At 56.2% G+C, this 16,465-nt stretch overlaps 3 protein-coding genes across 14 annotated transcripts in view; 1 reads left to right on the top strand and 2 right to left on the bottom strand.

Moving 5' to 3' along the window:
- PNKD (PNKD metallo-beta-lactamase domain containing) overlaps window positions 1-2,831 on the bottom strand; it is a 78,422-nt gene extending 75,591 nt beyond the window's left edge. Inside the window, exons 1-3 of one of the 2 annotated variants that reach the window (XM_055290646.2) lie at window positions 2,613-2,831; window positions 1,667-1,835; window positions 255-633 (exon numbers count right to left, since the gene is read on the bottom strand). In XM_055290646.2, the coding sequence (XP_055146621.1) occupies window positions 441-633; window positions 1,667-1,835; window positions 2,613-2,679 (429 nt within the window). In that variant the 5' untranslated portion in view covers window positions 2,680-2,831 and the 3' untranslated portion in view covers window positions 255-440. Of the gene's footprint in view, window positions 1-254; window positions 634-1,666; window positions 1,836-2,612 lie in introns of those variants that run through there. The other variant, XM_055290644.2, reaches the window with a different exon arrangement.
- A 160-nt stretch (window positions 2,832-2,991) lies between these two features.
- Window positions 2,992-9,139, top strand: AAMP (angio associated migratory cell protein). Of its 2 annotated transcripts, none has more exons than XM_055290610.2 (11): window positions 2,992-3,248; window positions 3,677-3,832; window positions 5,627-5,746; window positions 6,282-6,421; window positions 6,681-6,825; window positions 7,121-7,204; window positions 7,322-7,437; window positions 7,586-7,689; window positions 7,803-7,893; window positions 8,090-8,244; window positions 8,656-9,139. In XM_055290610.2, exons 1-11 carry the CDS (start codon window positions 3,128-3,130, stop codon window positions 8,729-8,731), a joined length of 1,308 nt encoding a protein of 435 aa, XP_055146585.1. In that variant the 5' UTR covers window positions 2,992-3,127; the 3' UTR covers window positions 8,732-9,139. The 2 variants fall into 2 exon arrangements, with proteins under 2 accessions (XP_055146585.1, XP_055146586.1); XM_055290611.2 differs by having other exon boundaries at window positions 3,017-3,248; window positions 3,680-3,832.
- A 267-nt stretch (window positions 9,140-9,406) lies between these two features.
- On the bottom strand, window positions 9,407-15,767 carry GPBAR1 (G protein-coupled bile acid receptor 1). Of its 10 annotated transcripts, none has more exons than XM_063645118.1 (5): window positions 15,734-15,767; window positions 14,066-14,172; window positions 13,068-13,209; window positions 12,035-12,140; window positions 9,411-11,207 (listed from the first exon to the last, which is right to left on the bottom strand). In XM_063645118.1, exon 5 carries the CDS (start codon window positions 10,541-10,543, stop codon window positions 9,551-9,553), a length of 993 nt encoding a protein of 330 aa, XP_063501188.1. In that variant the 5' UTR covers window positions 10,544-11,207; window positions 12,035-12,140; window positions 13,068-13,209; window positions 14,066-14,172; window positions 15,734-15,767; the 3' UTR covers window positions 9,411-9,550. The 10 variants fall into 10 exon arrangements, with proteins under 10 accessions (XP_055146628.1, XP_055146632.1, XP_063501188.1 ...); XM_063645121.1 differs by having other exon boundaries at window positions 13,068-13,212; window positions 15,734-15,764; XM_063645119.1 differs by lacking the exon at window positions 15,734-15,767 and having other exon boundaries at window positions 9,411-10,687; window positions 14,066-14,908.
- Between the last annotated feature and the right edge of the window lie 698 nt (window positions 15,768-16,465).

The raw sequence follows: 16,465 nt of genomic DNA, 5'->3' as shown, positions 1-16,465 counted from the left end.
TTTTTTGCCTCTATACCCTGAATACCTTCTTTGATTCTCTTTGTTTCAAGGCTGAGCGGGACCCCACCCTCCTGGCCTGCAGCTCTGAGGGCTTGGTCCCGAGGGCCCAGGGCCCAGGCTGGTTGCACTTAAGTCTCTAGGTTTGCCCCACCATCCAGCTGGGAACACTGAGCTCTGTGAGAGGCAGCACACAAGAGTAACCAGCCCCACCCTCTGCCCCTCCCATCCCAAGGGACTCACAAACCCAGACCTGGTTCCTTTCTACTAAACACTCAATAACTTTATTTGCCTTTGGCTTGGCTCCTTGGTGTGGGGCGGGGTACGGTTTGGCAACAGTCTGGGCTTCATGCGCCCTCTGGTGGGCCTCAGAGGCACGAACTGGAATCCGGGCCAAACCTGAGGACTTCACAGTCAATAGCCTAGGAGGGTCACAGCGCTCCTCAGGTCTGCACCCCAGACCCAACATCAGGGGACGGGGCACGCTGGGAGGAAGCCCTGAACCTCTGGCTCTCATACTCGCCCGTGTTGGACAACCGCATGTTCTGCCGAGCCTTCATCTGCTTCACACGGTCCTTGTCCACTTCCCGCTTGGTGAGGATGAAGAGGAGGATACCACAAGGGAAGCCGATGGCCCTACGGGTGGGGAGATGTGCACGGGGTTTGGGGAGGGGCCAAGCCTGAGCCAGAGGAGCTGGGGGGAGTCATTCTAGCTTCATCAATTGCATGAATGCTGCAATACCTCTTATAGTCTATTCGTCCTCTGTGCTGGCTGCTGGAGGGACCCACACAAATCAGATCCTGTTACTTCCCTGCTTAAAACCCCGTAATAGTGCTCCATCACTTCCTGGCCAAGTCCAAACTCCTAGGCATGGCACAAAAGGCCCAGTGTGGCTGGGTCTCTGCCTACCTCTTTCCTCCTCCCCCCTAGAGCCTGATCCTCAGCACGAGCACTGCATTCCTGAAATAGCACCTGTGCAGGATTTTCCAGGCAGCCCTGACGCTTTCCCTCTCTGAGACTTGGCCAAGGTACCCTCCCAATTTTCCCCTCCTAAGCTAAGTAACCACTGCTTGGGAGGCACTTTGGTGTGGGGGAAAGAGCATGAAGTCACAGACTAGGTGAGAATCCTAGCTCAGTCTCAGTTCCTTCCTCTGTGAAATGGGGATGTAATATTTATCTCAAACACTAAAACATTACATGGCAAAGTAATGGCACACCTCACATGCAGAAAAAAATGTTGATTTCTTCCTCTTTTCCCTTTGATATTGGTCAATAATATGCATTAAGGTCAGAGTCAGAGCCCAATCACAATGTTCATAATGCCTTCTGAGTACTACTATACAACTAGTACAAGCTCACATGATCTCAACGAACTACTTACTTAAACTTGGGTCTCACTCCAAGCTCCCAAAAGGGAGGATGAGGCCAGGGACCCAAGTCTGAATCAGATCAACTCAGCTTACTCCACAGTAAACCCACTGTCTTCTCAATTCCACATACTTCCCCACCTCCGCTGCCCCACCCCTCTGAGATTCCAATCGAACCCAACAATTCCGTTCCCACAACTTTGGATTCAGCTCGCCACCTGAAACTTAGAGAAGTTTCTGAGTCCTGCCCTCCCATACAAGCCACGCCCCGTTGGTGGGCAAAAGGGTGGTTAAAACTCACCAGGCCAGTCCCACAGCTTTCATGGGGTTCTTGCCCCTCTTTCTGGGAATGTATTCCAGCTCCGGGGATAGGGGTTCAGGTTCCTCCTTGCCCTCTGGGGAGCTGTGGCTTTGCAGGGCCCGGATCCTGTTATGAGAAGCCTTGTTAGCTGTGGCTCCTGCGAGAATCCCTGTGGATGGAGGTAAGGAAGGTCAGTAAGAAGAGATGAGAAGAAAGCAAGCGGGGAGGTGGGGGGCAGTAAGGGCTTGGGAGGAACGGCTGAGATCTGGGGAAGGGGAGTGACCAGTCTGAAGTAACAAGTGCTAGGGAGAATCCAAAGGGAGACTGGAAAATCGCAACCGAGGTGGCACCTTTGGAAGCCACTTCCACGTCACTGCGGGCTCATCACCCTGGTGCTAGGACGAAAAGCTTCGCTGTTCTTCCTCAGACGACAGCATGGGAAGGACTGCAGTGGGACTCACATGAGACGTATGAAGGAAATCCAGGAAAAGGTTTTGAAACTGCAAATGTTAGCACTGGAAGGGACCTTAAAGATAGTCTACTCCATCCCTTGCACTGTATGGAAGAGGAAGCTGAAGCCCTGAGAGAAAAACTGCTTTGCCCAAGGTCAAACTGCTAATTATCCAGGGCTGGAACCCAAGCCTCCAGAAGCCCGGGGCTCTTTCCTCTGCACTGCGGTGAGTGTGAAACACCTGGAGCGCGGGAGTCTAACGGGCTTCCTAGGAGCTCCCTCTTGCAGTAAGACTCCGGAGGTGTCGAGCAACCCGAAGGCGGGGGGGATGCACTGGGTGACCTCTAAAGAGCATCTCTGCAGCCCCAGACTCTAAGATCTTGCAGAAAAGTGTGGGCAGGAACCAAGAGCCCTGACCTCCTGCTATCGTCGGGCTGGATGTGAAAGAAAAGGGATCTTCTGCAGTCCTGCCCTCCCCGGGGTCCCTCTCCTTACCCCTGAGGACGCGGGCATTTCTCGCCCCCCGGCCCTTCAGCGCCGTAGCAGCTACCACCGCCGCCATGTTCAGATCCCACCCCCCTTCACCGCGCTCCCCGCCGGGAATTGTAGTTTCCGTAAGGGGCCTCTCCCGCTCCTTCCGTCCTGCCTACAGGCCAGAAACTACATCTCCCAGAAGCCCGCAGAGCGGACCCAGGAGAACTACTCTTCCCAGGAGACCCCGGAGGCGCGCACGCTCGCTTGTTTCCCTCCAGTTGGGGGCGGAGTCAGGTGGGGCGGAGTTTGGGTTCTCTCCGCCACGCCCCGGCCCCGTCTTCCAATGCCGCTCTGTGATTGGTGGGGCGGTCAGCCAACCTTCGTAGCTATTGGCCGAACGGCCGTCGCTCTTCCTGCTGGGGAGTCGCCTACGCCTACTTCCTCCCGGGAGGAGGGGCTCGAGTTCCGCGTCGTCGCGCAGAGCTGACTCTGGGAGGCGTTTGGGCCCACAGAAGTGGATCCGCTGCTTGCGCCGCATGGAGTCCGAATCGGAAAGCGGGGCTGCTGCTGACACCCCCCCACTGGAGACCCTAAGCTTCCATGGTGATGAAGAGATTATCGAGGTGGTAGAACTTGATCCCGGTCCGCCGGACCCAGGTGAGAACTGCCGCTCCTCAGGCCATGGGACAGGAGACCCTCTCCCCTGGCCTCTAACCCCTGCTTTTCCCTGCTCCCCTCCACACCCGACCGGTCATTCCTACCGATATCTTTCTTCCCCTCCTCCCCCACTCCCACCCTCACACTTAGTTCTCAGGCCTGGCTGGGGTGGGGGTTCCCTGACGCCTCCTCTGGCCCTTCCCCTCACACACCCCCTTCCCATCATCCCCTTGGCCCTCCCTTACCGCACGGTCGCTGGCCAGCCGTGGCCTCCCGTCCTGTGTCCCGCGCGCCCCCCCGGACCCCCGTGTGTCTGACTCCACCTTCCCCTCTCGCCATATGACCCGCCCCAGCCTCAGGCCTCCTCATGCTTCTCTCCGTACCTCTTACCGCCTCCCGAGCCCCATCTTCTAACCCTCTCCCCAAAGCAGATGACCTGGCCCAGGAGATGGAAGATGTGGACTTTGAGGAAGAAGAGGAGGAAGAGGGCAACGAAGAGGGCTGGGTTCTAGAACCCCAGGAAGGGGTGGTCGGCAGCATGGAGGGCCCCGACGATAGCGAGGTCACCTTTGCATTGCACTCAGGTAGGTCTTTGAGGCGATCCACCTCAAATCAGTTTAGGTGGGCGTGTAAGCATTAAACATCAGCCATGGACAGAACGTTATGGGGGACACAGATGGGCAAGATGCTGGCCTTGCGCTGGAGGACCCACAGGTGGGAAAGTGTGGCAGAATGGATGATTGCTTGGCTTCTGGCATCAGACGAGACACCAGGCTTCAAGTCCTCCCTCTACTTTGCCAGTTAACCTTGATTAACCTCTTAGTTTTCTTTTAAAAAGTTATCTTTGGCCGGGCGCGGTGGCTCACTCCTGAAATCCCAGCACTTTAGGAGGCTGAGGCAGGTGGATCACTTGAGGTCAGGAGTTCCAGACCAGCCTGACCAATATGGTGAAACCCCGTCTCTACTAAAAATACAAAAATTAACTGGGCGTGGTAGCGGGTGCCTGTAGTCCCAGCTACTCGGGAGGCTGAGGCAGGGGAATTGCTTGAACCCGGGAGGCAGAGGTGGCAGTGGACTGAGACTGCGCCATTGCACTCCAGCCTGGGTGAGAGAGCGAGGCTCTGTCTCAAAAAAAAAAAAAAACAAAATACAAAAATTAGCCGGGCATGGTGACACATGCTTGTAATCCCAGCTACTCTGGGAGAATCGCTGGAACCCGGGGGGCGGAGGTTGCAGTGAGCCAAGATCACGCCACTGCACTCCAGCCTGAGCAACAGAATGAGAGTCTGTCTCAAAAAAAAAAAAAAAGTTATCTTTGATAAAAGTTAATAAAAGTCGTTAGTATAAAATTAGAGATAATTGGCCAGGTGCGGTGGCTCAAGCCTGTAATCCCAGCACTTTGGAAGGCCAAGGCCGGTGGATCACCTGAGGTCAGGAGTTCGAGACCAGCCTGGCCAACATGACGAAACCACATCTCTACTAAAAATAAAAAAAAAATTAGCTGGGTGTGGTGGCATGTGCCTGTAATCCCAGCTACTTGGGAGGCTGAGGAAGGAGAATCACTTGAACCTGGGAGGCGGAGGTTGCATTGAGCTGAGATTGTGCCACTGCACTCCCGCCTGGGTGACAGAGCAAGACTCCATCTCAAAAAAATAAAATGAGAGATAATTTTATCTTTTTGAGCATATTTTATATAACTTTCTCAAGTGCTAGTTCTTAGTAAGAAACCGTTGCTGGGTGTGGTGGTTCACGCCTGTAATCCCAGCACTTTGGGAGGCCGAGGCGGGTGGATCACGAGGTCAGGGGTTCGAGACCAGCCTGACCAACATGGTGAAACCCCGTCTCTACTGAAAATACAAAAATTAGCTGGGCATGGTGGCGGGCGCCTGTAATCCCAGCTACTCAGGAGGCTGAGGCAGGAGAATTGCTTGAACCTGGGAGGCGGAGGTTGCAGTGAGCCAAGGTCGTGCCACTGCATGCCAGCCTGGGCGACAGAGCAAGACTCTGTCTTGAAAAAAAAAAAAAAGAAACCCTTAACAGGATGCTCTCCTCACTCTGCACCCAACCCGGTGGCATCCCATGCTGAGAACTGTAAGCCCTGCACCTGTCCCCACCTCTTATCCGTGGCATTGGTGTTGGGTGGTGAGGGGAGTCGCACAGTCGGGGGATCTACTCTGGCAAATAGGGAGCTTGGCAAATGTGGGAAGGATCTAACAACCAGATTCTCGAAACTTAGAAGAGCTTGGATGTGCCTGTGTTTTCCAGGAGGAAAGACATGTTGCTTTGGGTGAAAGGGGGTGGGTTTCCTGAAGGTTCTGAAGGACAGAGGCCTAGGTGGGAGCTCTGTCCCCTTACCCATGGAATATCTCTTGGGACAGCATCTGTGTTTTGTGTGAGCCTGGACCCCAAGACCAATACCTTGGCAGTGACTGGGGGTGAGGATGACAAAGCCTTCGTGTGGCGGCTCAGCGATGGGGAGCTGCTCTTTGAGTGTGCAGGTGAGGGGGCCGAGGTAGAGGCCTGGGAGAGGTCATATTCTTTTGGGAGATCTTAGGAGGCTGGCCTGCAGTGGTTGTGCATCCAACAGCCACTTAGTGACGTCTCTTTTGTGCCAGCTCTGTGCTGGGCCCCAGGGACACGGGGAGAATACTAGTGTGTTTTGGGCACAGAGGCAGGAGGCACTAATTCGCCAAGGGAATCCAGGAAAGGCCACAGAAGGCCACATTGGTATAGGAGCAGTTGGGCAGAGGGGAGGACGTGGGATTGCGGGCAGAGGTGTAGAGTGGACAGAAGGGGGAAGGCATAGGAGGGTGGGGCTTGTTCTGGTTGAGTGAGGGCCAGCAGTGTCTCTCCTGGGCAAACATGGGAATACTGGTTCCTAGAGCGGCAGTGAGTTCCAGCACCTGTTGTGCTCAGTCCCGCCCCTCTTTTTTTCCTAGCTGGTCCTTTCAGGGGGCCAGATACCAGAATCACATGCCCCCAGCACCAGGTACCCTATTTTTTTCCTCTGTTTCTGCTCACTTTTCTTTGAAGGCCATAAAGACTCTGTGACTTGTGCTGGTTTCAGCCATGACTCCACTCTAGTGGCCACAGGGGACATGAGTGGCCTCTTGAAAGTGTGGCAGGTGGACACCAAGGAGGAGGTCTGGTCCTTTGAAGCGGGAGACCTGGAGGTAAGATCATCAGAGTGGGAGTCAGCTCTGCGGGGCCTTGGGTTGTTGGGGGTGCAAGCTTGGGAGGCCAGTTCTGCTTTTATTGTGCCAAGCCAGCTCTGAGCCAGTGCGCCCCAAGGCACAGGAAGAATGTCTACCTGCTACCTGGAAAGTCCCCGCGGAACCCCAGAGGCAGGAAACCTTGGGTGGAGCTCATGGGGCAGGCTTCTAGGTGGGATGGGGTGTCGGGCCTCCCTGCTGCCCCTTCCTCCCTGTCCAGTGGATGGAGTGGCATCCTCGGGCACCTGTCCTGTTGGCGGGCACAGCCGACGGCAACACCTGGATGTGGAAAGTCCCGAATGGTGACTGCAAGACCTTCCAGGGTCCCAACTGCCCAGCCACCTGTGGCCGAGTCCTCCCTGATGGTGAGAGCACCTCCCTTGAGTGACCTTTCCCGGGTGCAGAGGCTGAATCCCGGGATATACACCTCCCAGAGCAGCTTTCTGGGCCAGAGCTGGCAAACTCTGAGGCCCGCCTTTTGCAGTGCTGACCTCCTGGGCCCCAAAGCTCACAGCGCCTCCCTCCTGCTCTGAACTCACCTGTGATTCCTGGGGCAGTGTCTGGGCCTTTCCACTCTTCTTTCCTCTCCCTCTCCCCGTTCCCTTGCTTAGTGTATCTGAGCGTGCCCTCTGCCCTCTCTTCATCTGTGCCTCTCTTCAGGGAAGAGAGCTGTGGTAGGCTATGAAGATGGGACCATCAGGATTTGGGACCTGAAGCAGGGAAGCCCTATCCATGTACTGAAAGGTATCAGAGGTGGGGGAAGTGTTAGCCTGGGCCTTTGTGGGGAGGGGCTGAGAACCTGGGGCAGGACTCAGAGGGGAGGTAGGACGAAGCCTGACTTGCCTCCCTGCTCTGTGCTAGGGACTGAGGGTCACCAGGGCCCACTCACCTGTGTTGCCACCAACCAGGATGGCAGCTTGATCCTAACTGGCTCTGTGGACTGCCAGGCCAAGCTGGTCAGTGCCACCACCGGCAAGGTGAGTGGACCTGGAGCCTGGCCGGGGCCTCTGCTTTCCCGACTCCTCTCCTTCCTTCCTGGGTCTTCACTGTCTCCTCTCCCCACCGTCTTTCTCTCCATCAAGCACCCGGATTCCGGGTCCTCCTCTGATCCTCTCTGGCTTTCAGGTGGTGGGTGTTTTTAGACCTGAGACTGTGGCCTCCCAGCCCAGCCTGGGAGAAGGGGAAGAGAGTGAGTCCAACTCGGTGGAGTCCTTGGGCTTCTGCAGTGTGTGAGTGAGGATGGGGAGAGGGGTTTGTGGAAGGGCCTGGGCTGGGCCTGGGGGAGGGCAGGGCGTGTGAGTCCAGGCCCTCATGAGTCTTCATGGTGCGCTCCTCTGCCCAGGATGCCCCTGGCAGCTGTTGGCTACCTGGATGGGACCTTGGCCATCTATGACCTGGCTACGCAGACTCTTAGGCATCAGTGTCAGCACCAGGTACGGGCAGCTGGAGCTGGGGTCCCCGTGGGCTGTGGCCATAGTGGTGGGGAAGCCCAGGCCTCCAGGAGCATCTACCCCAGATCTGGCTCCTGCCTGCCCCTTGTGTGTGGCTGTCCCTCTTTGAGAATTGGGAGCAGATGGCTCTCAGCTCTCCCACCAACCTCCGCCCTGCCTCTGTCATTCCTCGGGGCAGTCGGGCATCGTGCAGCTGCTGTGGGAGGCAGGCACTGCCGTGGTTTATACCTGCAGCCTGGATGGCATCGTGCGCCTCTGGGACGCCCGGACCGGCCGCCTGCTTACTGACTACCGGGGCCACACGGCCGAGATCCTGGACTTTGCCCTCAGCAAGTAAGTGAATTGGCCCAGGGCTGGGATGTTTGTGTATTTGGAAGGTGAGAGTAGTATGTGGGGGACACAGGATCCTTGGGGTGTAGGAGGGGATTCCTAAGGCAGGAATGCTGGGAAGCCTGAGGGTTCACAGCCCAGCCCCCATTCCAGTGGCTGACAGTGACCCTCCGGGGCCCCACGTCTCAGTCATGAGGGAGAGGCTGAGACTGATTTTCCCCATCCGAGTCAGCTCTGCTTCTCCCATGCTGGGGGCTTCCTCTAATCCCCTCCATGCTGGCTGCAGAGATGTCGGCCCAATGCTAGGCACTAGGGCCCTAGAACTGAGGGTGTGCTGGAGGAGCCCACCCTAGGGCCCCTGGCTGGTGGGCTTGGGTCCCCCAGTCTCTGCAGTCACATGCTTTCTGTTTACAGAGATGCCTCCCTGGTGGTGACCACGTCAGGAGACCACAAAGCGAAAGTATTTTGTGTCCAAAGGCCTGACCGTTAATGGCTGCAGCCCCTGCCTGTGTGTCTGGTGTTGAGGGGACGAAGGGACCCCTGCCCCTGTCTGCCAGCAGAGGCAGTAGGGCACAGAGGGAAGAGGAGGGTGGGGCCCTGGATGACTTTCCAGCCTCTTCAACTGACTTGCTCCCCTCTCCTTTTCTTCTCTAAATTTAGAGACCCAGCCCAGGGCCCTCCCACCCTTGCCCAGACCTGGTGGGCCCTTCAGAGGGAGGGGTGGACCTGTTTCTCTTTCACTTTCATTTGCTGGTGTGAGCCATGGGGTGTGTATTTGTATGTGGGGAGTAGGTGTGTGAGGTTCCCGTTCTTTCCCTTCCCAAGTCTCTGGGGGTGGAAAGGAGGAAGAGATACTAGTTAAAGATTTTAAAAATGTAAATAAAATATACTTCCCAGAGACAGTGTCTGTGTGGATTTTGTGATGGCTGGACCCTAGGAGGAGCTAGCGAGGGCCCCGTCAGGGCAAGGCTGTCGCGCAGAATCGGCTGGATGTTGAGATGTGCCAGCTCCCCATCTCCAGGGGTGGTCTGTGCGCATGACACTTCTTGCCTGCCTGGAGTCGGACTCTGCCTTAATCCACGCGTATGTCTGTAGGTTCTTTCTATTGTTGGTGTGTTGAGCCATTTCCTCCTGCCTCGCCCTGAGATATGGAATGAGATAATCATAAATGGCCAGAGGAGCTTTATTCAGTCAGTGTGGGGTCAAACAGAGGCAGGGTCTCTGATCCAGAGAAGTAGGGCCCAGTGGAGACAGGCTGGATGGCTGAGCTGGACGGATGCTCTGGTAGGAGTCAGCAGAGGCCCTTCCTTTAGTTCAAGTCCAGGTCGACGCTGCTTTGGCTGCTTGGGTGGTAGGCAGTGCTGGGGCCGGGACTGTCCCGGGAGGCTCTTCCCCGTAGCCCCTGCAGGCACCTTTGGGCAGCTGCCCTCCAGGGCGCTGTGTAGCGCTGATCGCCCAGCCCCATGGCCACGGGCACTGCTGCTGCACTGGCACTTCCCAGGGAGAGGAGGGACAACAGAGTCCCAGGCCCCAGTGGTGGGCGCTGCTCATAGGCCAGGACTGAGAGGAGCAGTGTGGCCACGTAGGGCCCCCAGCACAGCCCGAAGAGCAGCATGGCTCCAGCCTGCGCCCTTGCCTGCCTCCAGGTAAGGGCCCGGGCCAGGGCCGAGGGCTCATCGCGGCACACTGCCCGCTCCAGCCGGCGGATGTCCTGCAGCTGGCGGTGGGCCGTGGCCAGCACGCGGACAGAGAGGAAGGCAGCAGCACCCACGGCGGGCAGCAGGAGCCCATAGACTTCGAGGTACAGGTAGGGGGCTGGGAAGATAGCCTGGGAGCTGCAGTTGGCACCAGGGGTCCAGTGGTTCCACCCCAGAGCGGGCAGACTGGCAAAGAGCAGGGGACCAGCCCAGGTGAGGAGCAGGGCCAGCCGAATGCTCCCAGGGGGCTGGAGTGGCCTCAGGACTGCCATGTAGCGCTCCCTGTGCACCAGCAGGAGGTTGGCGAGCAGGGAGAGGAAGGAGAAGTTGGGAGCCAAGTAGAGGAGGAGGCAGGACCAGTAACCCCGGCGACTCTGGTTCCACAGCCCTGGCAACGTGGGCAATGCCAGACCTGTGAGCAGCCCAGCCAGCAGTAGGCTCAGGAAGAAGCAGCCAGCAGGCGGGCTGCGCAGGCGGCGGTCCCAGGCGATGCCCAGGGCTAGGAGTAGGTTCGCGGTGACGATGAGGCTTGCCAGGGCCAGGGAGAGCCCCAAAGCCCCCTTGGGAATGGGGCTGGGCACCTCGCCAGTGCTGTTGGGCGTCATCTTGGTCCTGGGGACAGGGGAGTCCTGGAGCGGCAGCCGGCATGTCTGCAGGATGGGGTGGCCACAGTTAGGATGGGGCTGCAGGTCGTGTCCTCCTGGCAGGGTGGCATGTTAATCCAGGGGCGCAGACCCGCAGGCTGTGGGCTGTATCATGTTCGCTGATACACAGAATTTTTCAATTAATTGCCAATTAAACTATATAAAAAGCTATCTTTGGTTTCTATTGAAAATTCAGGTCTGGCAACACATATGTCCTATATGATAGCAACCAGCCGGAGCTCACTGCTGGCTGCTCCTCGGACAGTCCCCACCCAGCCAGCTTTATCCATTTCTGGTATCTGCCTTTTCTGGGCAGCTGTTGTTTAGGTCTCTTGTTTAGACTGAAAGGCGGGCCCATCCAGCCCCAAAGCATTTTGTGTATCCCTGCCTCCACCGGGGAGGCCCCTAAATGAGAGAATGGACGAGGGCTGGCTGGTGTGTGGTGGTCTTCCAGCCAGCCATTAGGTGACAGGCTCCAGCGGGCCAGGTCTCAGGCACGCTGCGCCCTTCCCCCCATCTGTCCTTGTAGCCATCACAGCTCAGTGAGCAGCCTCCGGGTAGGACTTCCAGCCCATAAACTTGACTCGTCTTTGCTCCACACTAGCAACAGGGTCCTTCCTGGGAGCTGGAGGGAGGACAGAAGCAGCCAGAGGGGACGTGTGGCAGTGAACCTGGAGATGCCAGCAGCAAGGAGAGGGACTCCCCCACATCCCCAGGCCTGAGGCTGAGCCCAGAGGAGAGGGAAGAGGAGTCAGTGGGCAGAGCCTGGCTTCTCTGTGGCTCTCATCTGTCCCTGTCCTTCCCGTCATTCTCTGGTCTCAGTCCTCCAGTGTCATGGCTCCGCTGCCACATCCTGGGGACAGGGGGAGGGGTCCTGGATCCTGTGGGAACTCCTGCTTCTGTCAACAGGGGAGCAGCTGCTGTTGCTAGGATCCAAGTCAATAAGGAAAGGATTCATACCTCTCCCCTCCTCCAGGACAGGGGATCGGGGCCCCATGGCCGCCCTGAGCTGAGAGGAAGGAAGATGATCCCCTTCCTTCCCAGGTTCCCCCAGCACCTCGAGCCTGGGCCTCCAAGGCCTTGTGCCCCCTTTCCCCTCCCCTAAGCGTGTTTTCTCTTCCTCAATCTCTTCCAGTGCTCTCCACCCAGGATGTCTTTTCCTCTCTAGAGGCCTTGCAGTTTCTGTTCCCTTTCCCTGGGTATCATCAACTCTTTTAAGCCCCGCGAGACTCAGGGCCCATTACCCCAAACGTGGCCTGAGCTGGAGCTCCCAGCCCTAATTGGAATGATTCCCCCCACCCCACCTCCACTAGAACAGCGACAAAGGCAGGGAGCAGCCCCCAGGGGTGCAGGCTGTACCACCTGCACACCCCCAAGAGTCTGGTGGCTTGGGCTGGGTGTAGTAGCCTCTCCAGGATCTGGGGTTTGGGGGTTGGGGGAGTAGCTACTCACATGGCTGTTGGGAGCAGGTATTGCCTGCCCAGCCTGGGCCTTCCTGAGTGTCAGGGAGTTGCTGCAGCCAGCCCTGCAGGGGTTTGGACCATGTCTGGTGTCCTGGCTGAAGAGCACAAGTGGACCAAGTGCATGGTGTCTCCACCCAGTGGGGACAGCGGGGCCAGGCTCTCCTACCCAGGCTCTGCCCCTGTCTGGGTTCTCAGAGGGATGGAGAAATGAGGCCGGCAGGACTCAGCCCCGGCCCCGCCTCTGGGAGGGTGGGACCTGGCATATTCCGAACTGCAGCAACTGGGAGGCCTGCCACCCCCTCCCACCCAGTGCCCCTCTCCTCCTGCCACCTAGGTGGCAGTTTCCCTACTTCAGCTTGGAGTAATCTGAGAAATGCATTCCAGTTAATGAATAATAATGACTGACTTACCCCTCCCGACTTCCCGCCTCAGCTGATGCATTTACATTTAAGCCCCTGGACTGGCCGGCCAGCTGACAGCACACCAGGCTCCCTCCACACTTCCGTGTGTGATGGTGGCAGTGACGGGTGTTTGGGACCTGAGGATCTTCACTCCTCCATCCCATCACCTGATGGGCCTTTCAGTTTCTAAGGCCAGACTTGCCTTCCTGAATCTGGGGTCATTCCACACTTTTCTCAACTGCTTTCTGAATCAAGTTCTGAACTATGAGGGACAAATGGCTCTGGGGATGTGACCTTGGGTAAGGTACTACTGGGCCTCAGTTTTTGCCTGTGTTAAAATGGGAACAAGAAAAACCACCTCTAATTAAGGTCGTGGTGGGGAATATCACAGGATAACACATATGGCTGCATATACCCCAGTGCATGGCCCTTGATGGGTGGGGGTTTGCCCCAACAAATGACTCCGTCTCTTTCCTCCCCCACAATGAAGAGGCATGAGCTGGCGCTGGAATCAGAGCTGTCTGGATCCTTTTTTAAAAAGCCGGTGAACTTGGGCAAATGACTAAAGTTCTCTTGCCTTAGTTTCCTCATCTGTAAAATGGGGCCCATAGTTGTACTCACCTATCGTGAGACTAAATGAGGTCCCGTGTGATGAGAACTCAGAGCAACACTTGGCCCTCCAGCACTCTGCGACAGGCAGCGATCGCTGGGAACATTACTAGGATTTCTGCCTTTCTCTGCACCTGGCCCCTCTAAGACAGATCTGCTGAGAGAGGCACATGGGGAGCTTGGGAAAAGCAAGAGGGGAGTGACACTTTTGCTGCACAGGGAAGCTGAGGAAACCAGGTACATTGAGAGGGAAGGGCAAGTTCAAGGCCGGGAAGCCAGGAGTGGTGCTTTGATTTCCACCTTGTATCAAGTGCGGCTTTGGAGTGAGGGGGAGGAGAGAAGCCCAGCCACACTCCCTTAAGGCCTGAAATGGGAGGGAACAGGTGGAAATTGCAGCAGGAAAGCTGGGGCTGGGGGTGAGACATTAGGAAACACTTGCTGGCTGAAGAGCCCAAGTAAATGGAGCAAAGGGACTTTGGTGCTCTCCGGGAGAGCTGGGCCTGAAGGGCTGGAGGCCCGTGGAGTGTGGCTCCGCCAGCTCTGCACAGCCAGTCAGGGATCCTGGAGAGGAGAGACTTCTGTTGGGACAAAAAGTGGGAAGAGGAAAGCATCCAGCCTCAAATCCACCCTCAAGGGAGCTGGTGGGTCGGGAGGACGCAGGGTTCCAGGGCCGCCCTCAGAAACACGCGACCTGGTCGGGCAGAAGTCACAGGCTCTGGGAGAGTTCAGCCTGGGGCCTGGACAGAAGTGGGTGTGGGACCCTTCTGATATGGGACTGCCAGGAATAAACAGACCTCCTGTTCCCAGCCCCGGCCTGCTCCCCGTGGGATCCAGGATGTCTGTTTCTTCTCTGCTGTTCTGTCTAAACACTGTGTGTGGGATGTGTGTGAAGGGGGACAGATTAGGCGGTGGCAGCCAGGGAGCCTGGGCTGTCTGCTGCTCAGCCTCGTTTCTCCCTTACTAGATCATCTAGTTCCTGTCTGTTCCATCAAGCCCTGGGGCTGACTCACCCCCTAGCTTCTCCCTTCAGCCACGGAGCGCTCTGGTGCAAGCCGTCTTCAGACGCTCCGTCCAGCTGACTGTGCCCGGACCCCATTCTCCTTTCCTCAGGCAGAGCCTGAATGGGGGTGACCAATCCAGACTCTGGCACGGAATCCTCCTGTGCCTCCTTTGTCCGCTTCCATTCTCTTAGCTATCTGAATTTCTCTCTGTTGACCCACAATGTCTAGGACTGGGTGAGTGTCATGCTGGCTGGGGGTACTAGCTCTGGACCAGTGGAGGCAGCAGGGACGGGGTTTCCTGGACCTGGTTGGCCTCCCTGAGCTGCTGTTCAACACTTCACACTCAATGCCTGCAATCCCAACACTTTAAGAGGCTGAGGCCTGGGCAACGTGGTGAGACTCTGTCTCTACAAAAAATAAAGATTAGCTGGGCACAGTGGTACATGTTGTGTGGTTCCAGCTACTCAGGAGGCTGAGGTGGGAAGATTGCTGGAGTCCAGGAGGTCGAGGCTGCCGTGAGCCTTCATGGCGCCACTGCACTCCAGCCAGGGCGACAGAGTGAGACTCTGCCTCAAAATAATGATGATTTAAAAAAATCAGAGCCAGGCGCGGTGGTTCATGCCTGTAATCCCAGCACTTTGGGAGGCCGAGGTGGACAGATCACCTGAGGTCAGGAGTTTGACCTGGCCAACATGGTGAAACCCCATCTCTACTAAAAATACAAGAATTAGCCAGGTGTGGTGGTGGGCACCTGTAATCCCAGCTACTCAGGAGGCTGAGACAGGAGAATCGCTTGAATCCAGGAGGTGGAGGTTGCAGTGAGCCGAGATTGTGCCACTGCACAACAGAGCAAGACTCTGTCTCAAAAAAAAAAAAAAAAAAAAAAATCGCCTAACCTTTTAATTCCCTCATCTGTTAAAAAAAAAAAAAAAAAAAAAAGGGTAAGGTGGGCTGGGCACAGTGGCTCACGCCTGTATTCCCAGCACTTTGGGAGGCCAAGGTGGGTGGATCACCTGTCAGGAGTTCGAGACCAGCCTGGCCAATATGGAAAAACCCCACCTCTACTAAAAATACAAAATTAGCTGAGTGTGGTGGTGCACGCCTGTGGTCCCAGGTACTCTGGAGGCTGAGGCAGAAGAATTGCTTGAACCCGGGAGGCAGAGGTTGCAGTGAGCCAAGATCGCACCATTGCACTCCAGCCTGGGTGAAAAGTGAGACTCTGTCTCAAAACAACCAACCAACCGACCAACCAACCAACCAACCAACCAAAAAGAACAACCCTCCCAACAGAAATGGCAGTGCTTTTAGCAACCCCCAGTAGGGGGCAGCACTGCTTGAACTCAAAATCGCCACCAGAGTAGACCCAGGTTCCGGTCGAGCACTCATCAGTACTACTCCAAATGAGGGTAACTTAATGGCAACCAACTCCAAGTATCAGCTCCCCTCAAGAAGGCTGAGGCAGCAGCTAGGGCTATTTCCTTTTCTTGGTTTCAATTCCTCCTCCAAGTCCAACCTTCCACTTCCTGTTAGAGTCTTAGCGTCTTTCCTGCCAAGCTCCTTATTCTTAGCTTGCAGCTTGCCCCAGGTTCCACTTTTTCCAGACATGGAGATTCCTACCTGCCTGACCCTGGCAGTAAGGGACATTCAAGCAGGGGAAAATACCAAAATACCAACTACCTTGGGGAAAGCCTGGGAAACCCCAAGCACCGAATGAGGGTTGGCTTCTGTGGGACTTTGCTGGGGTGACAGCCTGTCACTTCTGATCCCCTTGAGTGTATAAAGGGAACCAAGATTCATTAAGTGACATTATAATTACAGGCATCATAATGCTTACGATGTAACAGACATTTATTCTCTTTTCCTTTTACAAATCCTCAGGTAGGTGGCATTATGTCCAATTTAAATGAGGCTACCAGGGCTCAGATTAAGAAATTTGCTGTCACATAGCTATTAGATGGCGGAACCTGGATTCAAACTGTTCCTCTACAGCCCATATCCAAGGACACCTACACTTCCCAGGTGTGAACCCTTGGGGCACTGGCTTCCTGAGACTAGGAAAAAACAACTAGATCCCCCTTTTCCAGCCCACACCCTCAGTGTGCTCGACCCTCATCCTGAGACGTTCCTCCTGTGGTCCTAAGGCCTCGACTGGTCACAGTGGGCTGCTTCATCTGTGACGAGGGTCTTTGAGGCTAGATCCATACTAACACCAAGCGTGTCCTTGTTAAGAGAAGAGTCAATCTGGATAGAGGTTTACACCAGTATGGATTTTTCTTTTTTCTGGGACAGGGTCTCACTCTGTTGCCCAGGCTGGAGTGGAGTGGCATGACACAGCTCATTGCAGCCTTGACCTTCAGGGCTCAAGCAATCCTCCTGCCTCAGCCTCTTGAGTAACTGGGAACACAGGCA

The sequence above is a fragment of the Symphalangus syndactylus genome, chromosome 8 (assembly GCF_028878055.3).
Source record: "Symphalangus syndactylus isolate Jambi chromosome 8, NHGRI_mSymSyn1-v2.1_pri, whole genome shotgun sequence".
Classification (NCBI taxonomy): domain Eukaryota; kingdom Metazoa; phylum Chordata; class Mammalia; order Primates; family Hylobatidae; genus Symphalangus; species Symphalangus syndactylus.
Note: the sequence above shows the minus strand (reverse complement) of the source record. Positions and strands in the feature narration are given on the sequence as shown.